At 36.7% G+C, this 19,568-nt stretch overlaps 6 protein-coding genes across 6 annotated transcripts; 4 read left to right on the top strand and 2 right to left on the bottom strand. All coding sequences in view use genetic code 12, as the record gives it.

Annotated features, from left to right (window-relative positions):
* Positions 1 to 262: 262 nt before the first annotated feature.
* DRE2 (electron carrier) lies at positions 263 to 1,336 on the top strand (the record flags this gene model as incomplete). Its single annotated transcript, XM_036807949.1, has 1 exon — positions 263 to 1,336. The coding sequence occupies one exon, from the start codon at positions 263 to 265 to the stop codon at positions 1,334 to 1,336; it is 1,074 nt and encodes a 357-aa protein (XP_036664735.1).
* A 157-nt stretch (positions 1,337 to 1,493) lies between these two features.
* On the bottom strand, positions 1,494 to 3,548 carry CPAR2_801110 (sodium:solute symporter family protein; the record flags this gene model as incomplete). Its single annotated transcript, XM_036807948.1, has 1 exon — positions 1,494 to 3,548. The coding sequence occupies one exon, from the start codon at positions 3,546 to 3,548 to the stop codon at positions 1,494 to 1,496; it is 2,055 nt and encodes a 684-aa protein (XP_036664734.1).
* Positions 3,549 to 7,289: 3,741 nt separating this feature from the next.
* Positions 7,290 to 8,696, bottom strand: RFG1 (HMG domain-containing transcriptional repressor; the record flags this gene model as incomplete). Its single annotated transcript, XM_036807947.1, has 1 exon — positions 7,290 to 8,696. One exon carries the CDS (start codon positions 8,694 to 8,696, stop codon positions 7,290 to 7,292), a length of 1,407 nt encoding a protein of 468 aa, XP_036664733.1.
* A 5,277-nt stretch (positions 8,697 to 13,973) lies between these two features.
* HEM1 (5-aminolevulinate synthase) lies at positions 13,974 to 15,764 on the top strand (the record flags this gene model as incomplete). The annotated part of the gene is made up of 1 exon (XM_036807946.1): positions 13,974 to 15,764. One exon carries the CDS (start codon positions 13,974 to 13,976, stop codon positions 15,762 to 15,764), a length of 1,791 nt encoding a protein of 596 aa, XP_036664732.1.
* A 219-nt stretch (positions 15,765 to 15,983) lies between these two features.
* Positions 15,984 to 18,380, top strand: SPC98 (Spc98p; the record flags this gene model as incomplete). Its single annotated transcript, XM_036807944.1, has 1 exon — positions 15,984 to 18,380. One exon carries the CDS (start codon positions 15,984 to 15,986, stop codon positions 18,378 to 18,380), a length of 2,397 nt encoding a protein of 798 aa, XP_036664731.1.
* A 205-nt stretch (positions 18,381 to 18,585) lies between these two features.
* On the top strand, positions 18,586 to 19,566 carry CPAR2_801070 (uncharacterized protein; the record flags this gene model as incomplete). Its single annotated transcript, XM_036807943.1, has 1 exon — positions 18,586 to 19,566. One exon carries the CDS (start codon positions 18,586 to 18,588, stop codon positions 19,564 to 19,566), a length of 981 nt encoding a protein of 326 aa, XP_036664730.1.
* Positions 19,567 to 19,568: the final 2 nt, after the last annotated feature.

Genomic DNA, 19,568 nt, shown 5'->3' with positions numbered 1-19,568 from the left:
ACACAACTACCAAGTAAGTAGGTGGTACTTATAAGGTAGGAAAAAAATTTATATCAACTGATTAATATAAGAAGAGTTAAAGAATCAATTTCATCTTTTAATACAACAAAATCCATCGCACATACAACACGTCATATCTATAGACTACTAAGGACGTTGTTCTTATTTAACTGCATTTCTACATATTTCGTCACTATCAATAAAAGTTTACATACACCAACAAGATTATTCCATTTCAAGTTATACACGCGCGTGGTTACCAATGACAAGGATACTTTTACTTTTACACCCAACTGTTGTTACTGATGCTCACTTGGTAGAGTCTATCAAGTCAGATATTGCCAAGAATCACAGCGGGAATCACCATATTGACCAACAAATTATCAATCGAGTTACTCAGGGTGAAGTCATCCTAGATAATGCTTCCTATAATGAGATTAACTATATCAATCCTAACGAAGATGAGTACCGTGAGATGCCATTACTGTTGATTAAATTGTTGTTTGATTTATTGACTACTGAAGGCGGAGTTGTCAAAGGAGACCTACCAAAAGACCAAAATTTGGATGTTTTAATGCAGGGGTTTATTGTCGAAGAAGATGGGTCATGGACCAAACCTAAACCAATAACTGAAACCGTATCATTGAAGAAGAAACTGAGTAATGGTGGCGGCAATTATACCCATTTGAACGGAGGTGCTAGTGCCAAGAAATTACCATTGTTTAAAAAATTGTCTAATCAAAATGTTGCGACACCAGGACTTACAGACACATCAGCATCAAATACCGATGAAGAGAATGAAAATGGAGGAATGAAGAGGAAACTAGTAGAGACAAAGCTCACCTATTTCAGTGAGTCTGACGATGACAATGATGGTGATGGCGACGACGATGGTGAAGAATACATCAACGAAGATGAACTAATACAGGATTTGAAAACAGACAATTTAATCATACCCAAGAAATGTGAATTACCCAATGGTAAAAGAAGAAGGAAAGCATGTAAAGATTGTACTTGTGGGTTGAAGGAGTTGGAAGAGTTGGAAGATAGCAAACAACAAACACTTCAAAACTCGATATTGGGTAAAATGGCTCAATCAGCAAGTTTAGAAGCAGAGAAAATTGAAGCAAGGTTGAAACAAAAGCAAGGAGAGAAGATCAAGTTTAAAGAAGAGGATCTTACCGAAATTGATTTTACTGTCAAGGGCAAGACTGGTGGGTGTGGATCTTGTGCTTTGGGGGATGCTTTCAGATGTGATGGATGTCCTTATTTAGGATTACCACCATTTAAACCAGGTGAAGCTATTACCTTGGATGGAATGGATGAGGACATTTAGATAGGGAGGAGCAATAGGTGAACGGGTTTTATTTATATATTATTTTTTTTTAACGTTTAGGAAAATCTAATGGAAGATTCTGGGAATAAAAGGAAGTACGACTCGGTCGAAAGACTCTATAACTCTAATTCTTTAAAACTCTATCTCTAACTCTATTCTATTTCCTCTTTATATAATCACGATACAAGCTTCTGACAATAAACGCAATTGTATGCCTTCCAGCAACCAATGGACCTATTCCAATTACGAGTAAAGTGGCATATAACCACATCAATCCAACAGTAACATACCCCTTGAAATATTCTCTTGTGAATATCCAGTTTCGATACAATGGCAATGGCCAAAGTACCCACATTATCAACAAGACGAAAATTGCAGCACCAGTGGATATTTTGATCCATAAATCGAGTTCTTTTGGTGATATTGGTTGCAATGTGGTAGGCAGCTCTTCTGGTTGTGATTCTAATTTGGTGGCTGAGGTCGATGATGATTGATCAGATTCAATATTTAGTTCAATATTGGATTTATCTTTGTTCACTTTGAAGTTGTCTTCTGGCACCAATTCCACGGTATTATCTTCTGTGTTTTCACTATCTCCTTCTTCATCAACAAGGATAGTAGCCTGTTGCAACACCTTCCAATCAAATTTCTGTGGATGGGCCAATGTAATAATCACACTAGCGATACCAGGTAGAAACAATGCCGTCAAAGCACCATATAATGCTGGCAACTGGCCACCTAAAGTTGTAATGTTTACAGCACCATCTAGCTTATAAGCAGTTGTCGTCCACACAGTGAACCCAAACACAATACCCAATATGGGCGACATAACCGCTGCATACCAACTTTGTCGATTCCATACAATTGACATGATCAAAGGGATAACTCCCGGACATATAATCAAGGGAGTGAAGTAACCAAACCAAGTCATATTGACACCAACATAATGCAACATGAGCGAAAACCCAGCGGCACCAAAAGTGAATATGATACAAGCGATATGAGACACAAATATCAATGACTTGTTGTGAGCTTTAGGGTTGATGTATTTTTTGTAAATGTCAAACGTTGTTATGGATGATACTGAAATCATTTGTGCTGATATGGTTGATGTTACAGCAAGATACAAGATTAACAATAACCCACCAACAGCTCCCTTGCCCAATGTCGCCATCAAAGTATAAGGCAAAGCATAACCGGAATCAATTTCAAATTGAGTCATTTTACGAGGCCAGGTGGGGAACTGGGGTGAATTTTCCAATGTGATTGCAGCACCACCAATAATGGCACCCAAGGGCCATACATTGGACACGATTGCTAACCCGGCAGTCAAATATGCAGGTACTGTCGCTCTAGGCGTAGCTGAAAATGTTTTTTGCCAAAATGAACTATCCATCACCGTAAGGCCGAAATTACCACAAGTTAAAATCAAGCCAAAGAGAATTGCTCCTTGTGATTTACCCGTGATTACACTATTTGCGTAATTCCCCGGTATCTCTCTACTTCCACCATATGCTGCCAAATTGTCATACAATTCATCCAAACCACCAATTTTCGTCAATACACCGGTATTGAAGTAACACAATACAATCAACAAGATTAAACTATGGGCAAAATCCGTTAAAAAGGTTGCTTTTAATCCTCCATATATGGAATAACACAAGACAGAGAAAATCGTCAATATCGTAGCGGCAACAATGTGTAAATTACCTGCAATTATGGATATGGCCCCCGCGGCCGCCAAGATCATACTAGCACAAGAAACCAAATTTGTCGTTAGTGATAAAAACATGTACAACAAATGAGCCAATTTTCCATATCGCAATTCAACAATTTCCAAAGATGTGTGCGCCTTGGGTATTTTCTTTTTAGCATGGATCCCCACCATTGCCATAACGGCAATTTGAATCACAAGACCAGACATGTAGAAATAAGAACTTTGGACACCATAGTTGTAAACCATTGTTGTTGTCCAAAGTAACTCATCGGCCCAACTCCAACTTGAATAAACTGCTGATGCAGCAAGTAAAGTGCCCACTGATCTATTGGCAACGGCAAACGTTTCGGTACTATTGTTATCCTCTTTCATGTATTTGCGCAACAAATTCGTCGTGATGACCATGCCGATGGCGAATCCGCCACCGACTCCAACTAGGACTCCGTATCCAGCAGCTTGGGGTAGTAATGTTACTGTTGACGCATCTGAACTCATGGTGGAGAGGGAGGGGTGGTATGTGTTTGCTATCAAGTGGGAGGACTACATAATGGTTTAACTCTTCTACTTATATATACATATATATACCAGGTCAAAAATAAGGTTTGCAATGAGGGAGGTACACTTTGTGATAGATAAACCCCATAGGGTGTCTATTGTTTTGTTGCAAATAGATTAAAAATGTGGCGCTTGTTGCGATACCAAAGCTACAGGCGAAAAAGGGGGAAAAAATGGGTGACAGGGGGCAACTTACATAAAGTTCTTTTATCCAGTTGTGGCATGTTTGACATAACCAGAGAATTTACTTTTAAGCTTGAAGATAGGACCCCTACTATACTAAAAGTTTGCGATCTCATGAACTTTTAAAAATATTAACAATTGCCTCGCTCCATTGCAAAAAAAAAAAAAAAAACCCCACTTTGCTGCTAAATGGTTGCGAAAAACTGTGGCTCATTGATGAATGACGTAGATTGAAGCAGAACATCGCCGAACGGAGTTAATATTAAAAACGTTAGAATGTTGCTCATGACATGCAATTTGTACCGGAACCATTGGGCGTTTTAATCAATTGTAAGTGCGGTATGGTGTAAAAAAAAGGAAGGACAAAGAGTTGTGGTGGTGGTTTAGTGCGTGCCGAACCGAAAATTTAGATCATCATCATAAAGCCACATGTCATCATTTATCCGTGATTGACGAAACCTGATGGAAGAGTAAAAACATGTTGCATTTTCGCTTTTAATGAGTGGCATCTTTTTCAGTTCAAAGGGTTGAGTTTTGAGACTAGCTACTATGTTTTTTGATAGTTGTCAATTTGTCTTATCAATTTTCAACATCCAATGAAATGAGGAAGCTTTTGCACAATTATCATTCCTTTTCAGGAACTTAACGAAATTTTAAAGGGAACCATTTCGGTTTTGGTTTAGCCTTGGCACTACGGCCAACCACTAGGAAAGCCACCTACATTTCTTCATTCGTGTAAAATACAAAAAAGGTATATCCAGATCCTATAAACAGAATAAAAGCAATTAGTCAATTGACGGTTATACGCTCAACAAGGGTTGTTCTTCTTTTCCTTCTTAACATCAGTTGTTTGTGTAGTAAAAGGGGGGGCAGTTTGTTTGCACTACTAAGACACAAACTAGAGCAGCTTTTCACCAGAATCGTATCATATCCATAAATTGGAGTTTGAGTTGAATTAAAGGTTGGTTTGATGTCCTACAATACAAGTACACAAGTACTAAAGCGTCTTTACCAATTTTTCAAAATATATATTGATTTAGCACAGCAACAGATTTTGTGATACTTTGTCTTTATGCACGACGGAAAAAAAGTTTGCGTAAACTCCGTAGTATTCATACACAGAAACCAATTTTGGGTAGTGTGCTTTAGCTCAAAAATGGTTTAACACAAACCCAAGTTAATAAAAAAAAAAAAAACCAAAAAGCAAAGAAAACAATTGCTGTTGAATTTTTGTGATATATTTCTGTAATATTTTTTTATAGTTCGTCCGAATAATGAGATATAAAAAGTTACAAATTGTAGAAACAATTGAAGTCTAATCCTGAAGAATGAATGCATGGAAGAAGAAAAGCTAGTTCTGTGTAATTGAGTATCAGAACCCAACAACAATGGCAACAACAACAGTAACAACAACAGAAGCAGTTAGACCAATCGCTGTACAATAGACAATGTCAACAATTGAAAACCTAAAAATAAAAAGCTGTCTATTCATATTGTTTTTAACAATTTAATTTGCGCTTGTTCATGGCCACACTCTGCTATTCTGACAATCTTCTCCATATTTCCATTGTCAACATTATGTTTTATAAATCAGTTTTCCATATTGTTTTATTCCAAATCTATCCTACTTTACCAAAAAAAAAAAACATAAACAAAACTGTGGCGATTAAAAAAGAAATCAATATCTAAAATTAACAATAGATAAGCTTATTACACGTGATGCCGTATTATAATAGTACTCTATTGTTAGTACAATCTTTTAGATTATGCGCTAACAGGAACAAGGTTTGGTTTGGAGACAAGTTTTGTGTTTGCGATGTTTACATTCAAGACAAGGACAACAAAGGTTCAACTAGAGTCAGCATAAAGTGACGATGTTGATTGACTTTGAAAGGGATACATTTTCATAGCCAATGAACGTAAATTTAGATTTTTCAAAACTAATCGGTGCAACACGGAATTGGAATATAGAGGCACACAGCTTTGTGTAATAAATGGAATAATTGTCGGTAGAATATTCCAAATAGTTTGTTACAAAAAGAAGAAACAACCTTACACAAACTAAAGAGGGTTTCGTGTACCTGTTTACAAAAATATATCAAATTTCAGGTACTCTACTTCTTTCAAGTTATGATTATTATTGTTGTTTCAACAATGGAAGGTTATCAAAATAAGCTTTTTTCTTTGTCTTCAACCGAAGAAATCCCAACGACAACGAAGATCTGAGGCTTACATTGGCGCTGTTGCAATAGCAGTTCTCTGTAGATCTCTCTCTTACCCCTGACGTCAAGATATGCATTAAAAGAACGTAACTTCAAAATCGTAGTGCATGCAAAATCAGCTGTAATATTGAAACTCTTTCTACCATTTAGTAGATTTTTGTGTAGTCTCATTTTCAGTCAACAAAAAATTGAAAAGGACAAGACACAGCCTTCATTTGTTGGTTGTGATTCCAACGGAATTTAGTTGGAATTCAAAATTGTGTAAGAAAACACGTGTTTCACCTACCTTCCGTTAATCCATACACTGGTGTCTCAATCGAGGCAGTGATTGGAGAGTCGCTCACACTTGAGAAAAATCTTACACTAACGAGCTGTGAACTTTGTCAGTAATCGTCTTTCACCAAAATCAAACAAATCAGGCGAGCATTTGACGTGCTTGATTTATATCTTGAATTCAGCCCAGTTTTCTTCTTTCTTCATTTGTCTCTTCCCCTCAAATCTTTACCCCTTAACCCCCCCCCTTACTACTTAGTGAATTTATACAATAGCAGCGTCATAGTAGAACTAGGGGCACAGACCAAGAAAACAAGCTTTGTAAACAATAGAAAACAATACAATAACGACGATTATCTTTTCTTTTTTCTTTGGATGAAACGATTTTTGATATGGAAACGGTTGCAAATGTTGCCATTCACTCGGATTTTCAAAACTTATTGAATCACCAAACATGGAGAAAAAGGATCAGATGTAGTACACCCTCTCTCTTTCTCATCTTTTGATTTGCACGGTTCAATTAAAGGGGGAGGGGGGGTGAGGGGGAGGTTGAGGGAGATGCTTTAAATATAGACAAATGATGTTAATTCCAGTATCTGTGCCGATACGCCTCGTAGAATCATTATCATCACATATTACACAGTCGCTAATTGAACAATCAAGAAATGGAATTCTAAAGTTGCAAAACTGATTAACAAAGAGTACCTTTATTAGAATAGATGGTAAAGATTAAAGAATATTCTAATGTACATACACAAATATCAAATATTTTTACACCAATGCGGCAACAACAATACCACCGCAGCAAACAGTTGGCGAAAATTTGTATAGAAACTAAACTTTGATCAAAAGACAAAGACAAACAAAGACAAGTCAAAACAAAATTGAAACAAAATTGAAACAAAATAAAACTAAAGGAAAAAAACTCACAGCCAGATGCTGATCTCTATAACTAAAACTCAAACTCGCAACAATTCCCATCTCTCTCTCACAATTTCATCATTTACTGTTGATGAAATGCATCTAAACCATATCCTTGCGCATGTGATTGTTGTTGTTGATGTTGTTGAGGATGTGCACCTTGTAATTGATACTCTGCTACACCAATTGGAACTCCACCAACTACACCAGGATGGTGTAATTGTGCCTGTTGTTGTTGTTGTTGTTGTGGCAATGAGAAGGGCATACCTGCAGCATGCACATTAGCTATACCGCTAGTACTATTATTATTGTTGGTGTATGTGGTGGCAGACAATGGTGATAGTTTCTCTTGATCATAAAATCCCATTGATGAAGCAGCAGTACTGGGGGCTCCAACACTATTGGTTGCTGCACCAGGAAGTGGTAAGTTACCAGTTGATGATGATGATGCCAAGGATGTTGATGAGTTTTGCAAGTATGGATTGGTGTTTGAGATGATATAGCTTGGGTATCCTTGTAAATTGTTCAATTGTTGTTGTTTGAAGTAGTTTTGATATTGATCGTGTTGTTGTTGTTGAACAGCTTGGGTGGCTTGTACTTGTTGTTGTGCGGCTTGTTGTTGTTGTTGTTGTGCCTGTTGTTGTATTTGTTGTTGGTGTTGCAACATTTGTTGTTGTGCGGCAGCAGCAGCAAGAGCAGCCTCTGAATGATGACGCTGTGATTGGACCGCAGCAGTAGCTTGTTGTTGTTGTTGTTGCTGTTGCTGTTGCTGTTGCTGTTGTTTGGCTAGTTGTTTGGCAGTTGGTTTATCCTTACAAACCAAACAATTTTTATTCTTACCATTCCTCTTTGGCTCATACTTGTAGTTGGGGTACTTCAACGCATGGTTTTTCTTTTCATCTTCAGCCAATTTATTCCAATGTTCCTTTTCGGCAGCAGGTAAAGCTCTCCATCTTCTACCCAATTCACGAGAAACTTCAGGGTTGGAACGTATGACTGAACCTTCGTCCAAAATAGCCTGATGGTATTTTTGCCTAAACAAGATGAATGCATTTCTTGGACGTGGGATCTTGTTGCCTTTGGCTTTACATATACATTGAGGTGCACCATTAGCATCAGTGGGAGAAGTGTTGTTGTTAGCGGATGAAGATACTGATGAACGAGTTGAGCTGTCAGTTTTGGGTTTACCTGTAATGGTGGTGTTAGGGTCTGTGTACGATACAGATGGGGTGGTTTGGGAAGTTGATACTTGGGAGTATGCATCTTGTACATATGATTGTTGTTGAGGGTAGTAACCATTACCAATAACAGCAGCAGCAGAAGCAGCCGAACCATCTTGAGGTTGTTGTTGTTGTTGTTGTTGGTTACGAGGTGGCATAATTTGAGCTAGCGAGGGTAACGTGTTGTTGGTAGTGGCAGTGGTACCGTTATTCTGTCTTGTTAAATCATCACCAGGCATATTGTGAGTGTAGTATACAGCTGTAGACATTTATCAATGTATATCAACCAGGCAGCAAAAAAAGGGGAAATGAAAAGTTAATCTGATGGGTAAAAAGAGTGTCAAACTTCAGTTAAGGGGAGGGAGATAGAAGACGTGTTGGATGAATATGTTGCAAAATGGAGGTGGGGAAGGGAGATTCAAACCAAAATGATTTAAAGAAAAGACTAATGGAGATATCTATATGTTTTTATATTGAAATAACAAAATGGACCTTTCTTTCTTATGGGTATCGGATAATAATAAATCAAAAAAAAAAAAAAAAAAAAGGTATCTTCCTTTGTGGTTGACGGGAATTCTAATAAAAAAAAAAAAAAAAAATTAAAATTAAAAATTAAAAATTAAAAATTAAAATTAAAAAAATTAGAAAATAAGAAAATAAAATTTTACAAAAAGTAACAATCATATCAAGCCCTTTTGTGTGAAGTTGATTTTGTCAATGTGCGTGTGCCTAATGCGAAATATTAGCTTTGTGTAAAAGCTTGGTTAATATGTATTAACTCCTCTTGTGTAAACTGCGTAGTGGTACAAAAATCAAAAAGATTATCACTCGTACACTACCCTGTTTTATATACATCAGTACACGACTATTACTCTATTTGTATTTTTTATATTTTATGCATTGCGGTTAAATCTATAATGTAATGTAGGATTAAGAAGCAGGATTAAGAAGACATACGTTTACGTTTCCCTTTTTTATATGCACTACTTAGATATATATTCCAAATCAACAACAACAACAACAACAACAACAACAACAACAACAACAACAAAGGATTATAACAAAAAAAAAATTATCATATGCACAGTAGATTAAAACAGCGACAACCACAATGAGTTTTACTGCATATAGTTCGGGTAAATAAAAGTATATACTAACAATCACAGTGGCTGTTTAGTTTGTTATCTGCGAGGGTGGAGAATATTTAGATTAGAGAAAACACGATTAAAAGTGCATTCTCTTTTTGCACTACTACTTCTGTCTAAAAACACGTACATGTACACCTGTGCACAAGTGTATACACGTGTACGGCGTTCGCCTTCAATTAGATCATCATTCATGCTTTTTTTTTTTAGTAACACAACCCCCCCCCCCCCTTTTATACAAGTGATTTGTGGAAAAACTTTGAGTAAAGGTTTGCGGATAAATTCTGAAAATTAAAAAAAAAAATTAAAAAATTAAACTCACAACAAAGAATCTCTTTGTGATTGGCTCATGGCTTATAATTTTGTTTTTTGTTATTTATTTTTATTGCCGGGGTTTGTTAAACTAATGAACAATACCAATCATAATCCAGGGGGAAATAATAGGTTATATAAAGTTACTAAGAGGGCATAATGTTTGGAGTACAATAGAAAGAGGCGGTTACAAATGTACAACTTATTATGTTGTGCACAATAGGAGGTGCTTGTTGCTGGTGGCTGTGGAAAACCCAAATAGACCAGTAGACAATAGAGACAATGAAGTTATGCACTAAAAGTTAAACAATAGCGTTATAAAAACAAAGAAATGGAAGGAAATATATCCGATGAGGCGATGAATGTTGAGTATTTACACTGAACAAATTATAATAGTTAATTGTCTTGTAAAGAATACCACTTGTCTTTTTGGCTCTTTGTATGAGACAATAGGAGGAAGGCAAAACGCATGGTCTAATACAATCACTAATAGTCAAATATCGAGGGCGGGTGAGTAAAAGGGTTGTTTATTGTTGTATATATCTCTCCCTCATTAGATTAATCCGTTGATACGAATATTTTTATTTTTGTTTGTTATTATTTTTTTTGAACAATGGACACACCCCATTATTACACAAAAATAACAACTAAAATCAAAAATTAAATATAAAACTGGCAAAACAACAACAACTTAAACGAAAACAGAGACCAAATATTACAGTTGAAAAGAACAATTTATAAAGCAAATAATATGAGTTGATTCTTACATATATGCTAACACTAGTGCAGTATACAAAACATAGAATACACTACTTCGTTTTGAGTGTTTTATACTCACAAATCGAATTAATTGACTTATCCCACATGTGTCCTAGTATTACTACTATTATTAACCCTTTCACTACCCTTGACATAAGGCATTATGCATATAAGCAGCACAAACATAAATTAAAAAAAAAATCCCAAGAAACCAAAAATATCAAAAATATCAAAAATATCAAAAGACAATGATGTCATTAAATATACTGTTTTTGATGGTTTTGTGCACTACTTTTTATCGTTCATTTTGAAAACTTGCGAAATTTGTACACATGTGATGTGAGTGTGTTTAACGAAAGTTGTGGTTATCTCTAACCTCATTCGATGGTATTACTACCCATTCACCACTAATAGATTAGTTTTTTCCCTGAAAGAAACAAAGGCGTTGATTGTTGGCTCTAATTTTATAAATTATTCATAATTACACACAAAACTAGGAATAAACCTGCATATAAAGTGTGCGCAATATATCACACAATAAAGATAGAAACAATAGAAACAATAAAAGCAATTAAAACAATAAAAACCATTAAAGAGAGAGAGAGAGAAAGAAAATAGAACACAGTATTATTAGTAATCACGTGTACCTGGTTCCAAAAAGAACAAGGTACTCTATGCGCTTCAAGAAACTGTGATGGTTATGAGTATTACAAAATTGAAACATATGATTCACTAACTCTACTTCACTAGCGCCCCCCCCCATTTTTTTTTTTTCTCGACTGTCATTGACTTGGGTGAAAAGTTTAACTTTTCTTATCTCTTTGTTTTTACTTCCTCAACATTGTTGTACAGTCTTTGGCTATAATATTAAAAAAACACGGCTGAGGGAAAACAAAGAGAGTTTACGATTGTCTATTCTCTTTACATCTTCCCTTCCCAATTAGTCTACAGGTTTGAGATCAGATCAGATCTTGTTTACTACTCCACTCAGCGAACGAAAAAAGAAATTTTAATCTCCGTTAGGCTAAACATGCCCTCCTTGAGATGTACTCGCAATGACGTTTTCTCCTGCCTGGCTTTCCTCTATCTTAACAAGGGTGCATTGCACGTATGCGATAGCTGCAGTCTGTAGCCGTAACTGCACGACTGTTCGAATAAACGTCATTTAGCGTTTTAAACATAACTTTTAACAAACATCTTCCCTTTGTTGCCAATATGCAACAACTAAAACAATATGCATACATTCTTTATGTTTCTCATAACCAAGAAAAAAAAAAAAGGAAAAAAAGGGGAAGGATTGTACTGCTTGCCGCCATATCTGATTGTTTCTTTTATCAACAATGAAACAGTGGAACGTCAGGGGGGAGGGTAAGAAAAAGAACCCTTTTTTTTTTGAAACAATAAAGAAATGTGTAATTAATAATAATGGGAGTAGGTAGACCAAAGAAGGGAGGGGAGCGATAATGAATTCTATTTTGATGGTTGCAAATTGTCAAATAACACTGTTGGCGAAACAAACTATCGAAAACTTAACATGCTCTATTTAGTATTTAGTCGATTCGACTAAATGCATAGTATCCGAATTTCTGTGGTATACACTGTAAACCTAAAACTTAATTCTAGCATTACATCGACTCAAGAAAAATGTTGGTATAGAGGGCTACATTACTTCACTTACGCAAGACAATAGCGCACTCACTCACTCACTCACTCACTCACTCACACTAACACGCTACCAGAGGCAAACAAGTGGAGTAAAAAATGTTAAAGTAACTTATTTTTTTCGTTCAAATCAAGAATGGATCGTTTCCTATCATACGACTTCAGTTACACAAATCACCTCTGACAATAACAATTGAACAATTTTTGGAAACAAAAAAATAAACAATGCAACTTGCACGATGGGATTGACAAGAATTGTCTACTTTTTTGGCAGGTCTAGTATCTCTTTACCCCGTTGTGCATTCTCTCTTTAGTCTAGGATGCCCGCCTTTTCTTATTGTACGTCTACTTTTTGTGCATTGGAGGCTATAGTCAGTATCAACAACGTGGGCTACTGTTTTTCAATTGCGCCGTCTTTAAAAAAATTTACAAAAAGGAAACAAGGGGGGAGTGGTATTGGATTCTCCCCCAATAAATCAAATTTTTTTGTTAAGCTTTGTCTGACATGTACGCAAATAACACTTCTCTAATTGTTATTAGTTTAAAACAAGTGTTCATGGATATACATTTGTGATCTTGTTTCTCAAACCATGATGCTTAAATAGTGACTGTAGTTGAGAGCTAACATCTCATTGGGCTTGCGTTTGAATATGAATATGACTCTGTAATTCTTTAAAGAGATTTCCCACTACTCCCCACTGTAAATTTTTGCAACTTGCTTTTGTATAAATTTTGTTGCAAAAATTGCACAGGCCATCTTTTGGCCTTTATAATTCACATATTATAGCATGTTTAGTTTTCACATGCTTAGTATATGGCAAGGTGGTCGTGGACAGCTCACTACACTAAGAAACAAAGTCAAATAGTCACATGGATTTATGGCTTTTGGTTGGTCTGTTGATCTCTCTCCGCTTTCGGACAAAAAGAAAAAAGAATGGAACCCAACAGCGGAGCAAAAGATCCGCCGCTGACAAAATCAGGAAAAAGAAAAAAAGAATCGAGACTCCCCGTAAGAAAATGATTATTAAATAGAAGGAGAGGGAGAAAGATTTGTAAAACTCTAGAGGCTGACATAACGGTAACCCAACCGAGGCACACTATATCGTTTGATTGAACACTTACATTGATGTTGCAATCTCCGTCATGGGTGGGGTTCAGTTATGCATTTTGAAGAATCAACCAATAAACAACTCCGCTTTTCAAATCAAAATGCGATTTATATGCAGGATTACTTATAGGACATCTTAACCCAATTTAGAAATCACTAACCAAAACACACATTCATTGGAGAACTAAAGGTCACACACACACACACAAACATTTGCTTATGAAAAAGGATACTCCACTTCAAACCCTACCAACAGAGTCCTATTAATTAGTTTACATAATGGGTTCTCGTTTCGTATTCTTGTACAATGTTTTAGTCATATGCAAATTTACAAAGTGCAGCAAAGAACTAACAGAAACCATCTCAACACACTCTTTCTCTCGACGAAAATTTTTTTCTTGGTACAACATCAAAAGTAAAATATAGAAAGAAAAAAAAAATATCATTGACTGAAACTCATCATTTTCTTTCTTTCTTTCTTTCTTTCTACAAGACTGAGATCCTCATTTCAGATCTAAAAGACATCTTAATACTCCCTACAGTATCCTCCTGTGTCTACAATGGAGTCAGTCATCAAAGTTTCCTTGTCGGTTTGTCCATTTGTTCAATCTACTTCAACCCAGGCATTGCGTCAATTGAGTAGATCGTCTGGTGGTTTGGCCCAACGTGCTCGTCAATGTCCTTATATGGCCAATGCACTCAAGGCTCAAGAGCAACAGCAACAGCAGCAACATGAACAACAGCAACGTCAAGCTGTCAGATCCTACTCTTCAGCTTCTAGCCCAAGAAGAGCTAGTGTCAGCCGTTCGTCCACCACTCCTGATGCTTCTGCTTTTGTTCCACCACCACCACCACCAGCAGTATCTCCATATCGTTTGCAAAATGAAAACTTGTCCGATGCTCAAGTCAATTTCAATGGTAATGAACAAAAATTTGATTTCCAAGGGTTTTTAAATGATGACTTGAACAAGAAGAGAACTGATAAATCCTATCGTTTCTTCAACAATATCAATCGTTTAGCTAATGAGTTCCCAAAAGCTCACCGTGCTCAAGAAGATGATAAAGTTACCGTTTGGTGTTCAAATGATTACCTTGGAATGGGAAAGAATGAATCAACCTTGAATGAAATGAAGCGTGTTTTGGACAAGTATGGGTCAGGTGCTGGTGGAACTAGAAATATTGCTGGCCATAATGCCCATGCTATCAAATTGGAGTCTGAATTGGCTGCTTTGCATAAACATGAAGCGGCGTTGGTTTTCAGTTCATGTTTTGTTGCCAATGATGCAGTATTGTCATTGTTTGGTCAAAAGATTAAAGATTTGGTTATCTTCTCCGATGAGTTGAACCATGCATCAATGATTCAAGGTATTAGAAACTCCCGTGCCAAGAAACACATTTTCAAGCACAATAACTTGGTTGATTTAGAAGCTAAATTGGCGCAATACCCTAAATCTGTTCCCAAGTTGATTGCGTTTGAGTCGGTTTATTCCATGTGTGGATCAGTCGCTCCAATTGAAGCCATTTGTGACTTGGCTGAAAAATATGGTGCAGTTACATTTTTAGATGAAGTCCACGCTGTTGGTATGTATGGTCCTCATGGTGCTGGTGTTGCCGAACACTTGAATTTTGAAGCCCATTTGAAACTGGGTATAAACCCTGCTGATGTTGAAACTGTCATGAGTAGAGTTGATATGGTTACTGGTACTCTTGGTAAAGCTTATGGATGTGTTGGTGGTTATGTCACTGGTAAAGCAAACATGATTGATTGGTTTAGATGTTATGCACCTGGTTTTATCTTCACCACTAGTTTACCACCGGCAATTATGGCTGGTGCTGCTGAATCCATTCGTTACCAAAGAGCTACATTAAAGGATCGTATTGCGCAACAGAAAAACACTAGATATGTCAAGGATAACATGAACCAATTGGGATTACCAGTTATCCCCAATCCATCTCATATCGTCCCTGTGTTAATTGGTAACGCATACGATGCCAAGAGAGCTTCTGACATGTTGTTGGATAAACACAAAATTTATGTGCAAGCTATCAATTTCCCCACTGTCCCCATTGGTGAAGAGAGATTAAGAATTACTCCTACCCCAGGCCATGGTCCTGAAATCTCCAACCATTTGATTGAAGCTGTTAATGATGTTTTCAATGAATTGAATTTAAAGAGAATCAATGACTGGACTGCAAGTGGTGGATTATGTGGTGTTGGTGAAACTGATGGAGCACCAATCCAGCATATTTGGACAGATGAACAATTGGCATTGACTGATGCTGATTTGAATCCAAATGTTGTTGATCCAATCGTCGCTCCGTTGGGTGTCTCCTCAGGTGTCGCTTTGTAGTGAGCTAGACACGAGAGAGCAGGATATTGCTCCAAATCTTTTTCTTTATAGTTTTATCCAATATTATATGCCAGTAACTCTTTAACTGCGTACGCTTTGTAGCTTTTTTTGTTTTCTTAAAAAAAAAAAAAAAAAAAAAAATCCACGCGTACATCACTTAATGTAAACAAAACCAAGTAAACAAAATATACAGCTTCAACCCATAGCATCTCCTATAGTATGGCTCTTGATAAACCACAGGTGATTAAGCTATATGTACACCGAGTTGTGAAATCGTTGATACCAGCCGAGTTAGGCGAAGAATACATACAAAGTGTTGCCCACGAATTGTACACCTCCTTAATCAACACACAACCTATTCGTGAAGATATATCCACCATTATCAATAATCACAAACAAACTTTTCTCAGTAATGGCTTGAAACAAGAATGGGCTCAATTTCAATCACTCGTCAATTTGCTAAGTCAACATCGATCACTTGATCAAATTGCCAACTACTTGACGTTTTTCGAAGCCATGCGTGATGATGATGATGATGGACAAGCTGAACGTGGCGATAAGCTAGATACGGTGGCCGTATCATCACCAGCGATAAACACCAAGGATAAAACTTTAGCACAATTGATCCAACCTTACTACAGATCCTTACCTGAAGATACCATCCTCACTTATTTGCCATACACTTTGATGGGTCTTGACTCGAAATTGTTTACATTTACAAATAACTACAAGCGGATAGAGATACCGCAAACGATAAATAATAGCTATAGCTCCCTATTGAAAGGCTTATTTGAGTATGCATTATTATACAAGCAATTGGATATTTTCGTTGTCAAAAATAGAGGCAAACAAGCACTGGCGATAAAGGGTGCATTCATTGCATTATTGGATACGAAGTTGAAGCAGTATAGCCATGACTTGAACCAAGTGTTTAGTAAACTGCCACTGAGTGTCTTGTCTGTCTATCAGGAAATTTATGAATGGATCTTTACATTACGATTCTTGTATCGTGCGTCGTTACGAATGATCGAATTGGATGGGTATCAGTTTCTTAACCACATTTACAAGTTCACTAAATTTGGTGATAAGCATGTATCAAGTATTGCTAGTCTGACATTTACTGAAATTGTGAAACCTTATTACAATGTACTTGAGTTTTGGTTGATCAAGGGGGAATTGATTGATCGAAATAGCGAATTCTTTATATCGTTTAATCAAGATGGTGAGCATTTCCAATCGATAATCCAGTACCACCGTGACAAAGTCCCCGAATTTATCAAATCAAGTGACCAAATTTTTCAAATTGGTAAAACACTAATCTTTCTTGAAAAATATTGTCAAGAATTGAAATTTGTTGATGATTTTAATATCAAGTACTCAAGGGAGATTTTCACCAACCATAATGGATTAGCTTCAATGACAGTTAATGAAACCATTGATGTGATCAACCGGCAATATAATGAAGTACTCACATTTTTCACACAACTTGTACATGACAAATATCACTTGTTTACCCATTTGCAAAATTTCAAAAATCTCTACTTTATGGAGTTGAATGATTTCGTGGAATCGATAATTATCAAGGGAGAATCAGCATTCAACTTAACATCATTGGAAATCACATCGAGTCAATTACATCAAGTACTACACGATGCTATACAAATCTCATCGGTTAAATTGCGTAAAGACAATGTTGAACGTATTGATTCCAAAATTTTCAACCCGCAATTGGAAACATTTGGGTGGGATTCGTTCTTGATTGATTACAAGATTGGTGATTTGCCAATACTGGATCTTTTGCAACTGTCAATGGTTAAATATCTCAAGATTTTCCATTTTTTTTGGAAATTGCGTCATTTACAAATGCTTTTAAAATCCAATTACTTGGCGTTTGGTCAATTGCAAATGACAATGACACCTCGTGTTAGAGGTAGCTATAGAAAATTGGTTAGTCAAGTCAATGGAGTTGATATTAGGAGGCATCATTTGATTAAATTCTTGGATGATTTGGTGGGCTATTTATCTTACGATGTGGTTGAAACTTCATTTGAACGAAATATTATTGACAAGCTTTGTCATCGTGATCAAACAACGGACAAGAAGCTAGTTTTGGATAAACTGTTTATGAAATTGCCTCAAGCTGTGGAGGAGGAAAAAGACATTGACCAAGATACTGAACGAACCCCCATGAATAAATTGACTATCGATGAGCTAATCACAGTACATGAGCGATACCTTGACGATATCGTGTATACAAAATTGTTTAATGGGTCAATCAAGGGAGCCAAGACAAGCATCAGTTTTATTGATCAGATTTATGAGATTTTGCAATCGATTTTCAGATTCATAAATACTAGTCAAGAGTACCTATCCGTCATTGAAACGTTCTTGGTATTGATAAATAGTCAAGAAAGAGTACATGATGGATCACTGCTGGATCAAGATGAAGAGTATCAGCTAGAAAAGGATATTGATGACGGTATGAAAAGAATGACTAAATTGTGGAAGATTCTTGAAGTGGACATTTTCAATGGTGAGTTTCAGATATTGGTTGATGGGTTTAAAGAGGATTTGAAGGTGGATAATGATTTAAAAGAGTTTGGTAAATGTCTATAGGAAAAGCATTGTGTAGAATATCCATAATATTCTTTTTGTTTTCGGTACAACGGGGTGCGTCCCTATGATGTAATGGGGGAAAAGAAAAAAGTTTCGATTCAGAAAAGTCTAGAGCTTCTTATCAATTAGCGTGTAACAAGCAACTTAAGACCAATACTACTTACCACCAGCTCCCTCCCTCCCTCCCCCACACACACATACACTCATGCCAACGGATCAACCTGATGATAACATACTCCAATTTGTGCTTTTCCAGCTGAAACAAGTCAAATTATACAATCTACCTGCCAATTTACTCACTCAACTTGCAACTGGTAATGGTATTGAAGATCAAGTTGAATGTATATGGACGGGTTCCATTAAATTAATTCGAGAAATCAAACAAAAAAACACCCACGACTCTAAAAACCATAAATCCAACGAAACCAATACCAACAAGGTCATCCCTGCATTTACTCAACATCGATTGAAATTGGAATTTATAAACAATCACAATGGCACAAACTTATGGGGCGAAACATGGTATGCGCCCATCAACAACAACAACAAGCATCTCCGTGCCGAATTGGGATTAGTGCCGCGCGAAGAAGATGTAGACACGGCGCAGGTGGCCAGTAATGTGCAAATGAAACAAATTATCGGCATTGCTCATGATGGCACCACTACGATTAAAGAGCCATCGCATGATTTGGGTATTGTGTCAACTCAATGGTTTCGGGTTATTGTACAATTGCCCAATTCAGGGTACCATCCACTAATAACCGACAGTGTTGAAGAAGAGGAAGTAGGGACAGGAGGCGGTAGCGATCTTCACAACCTTGATGATGCGACAAAAGTGGCACAGATTGCCCTCTTGCTACGTTTCAGACATGATATTGACTCAGAAGAGTTTCTTGAGCATTTAGAGAATTATAACATGAGATATGATCATTTACAGCAACAGTATTATTATGATCAATGGGCTCAAATATTCGATCAAGATACGGTGCTGAATGGGGGTGTCGATGATGATGATGATGATGGTGATAAGTCGAAGGGTTCACTGGATGATGATGGTGGTGAGGATTTGAGTTTGACTGATAATGAAAATAACTATGAAACAGCCGATAGACAAACACTAGCTGGTCAAAGCTCAGAGAGTGAAGAAGAAGAAGACGATGATTTTGGTGACTTTATAAGTAAGTAAAT

This window comes from Candida parapsilosis, contig 005807 (genome assembly GCF_000182765.1).
Source record: "Candida parapsilosis strain CDC317 annotated contig 005807".
Lineage (NCBI taxonomy): Eukaryota > Fungi > Ascomycota > Pichiomycetes > Serinales > Debaryomycetaceae > Lodderomyces > Lodderomyces parapsilosis.
This window is presented reverse-complemented; position numbering and strand designations above follow the sequence as displayed.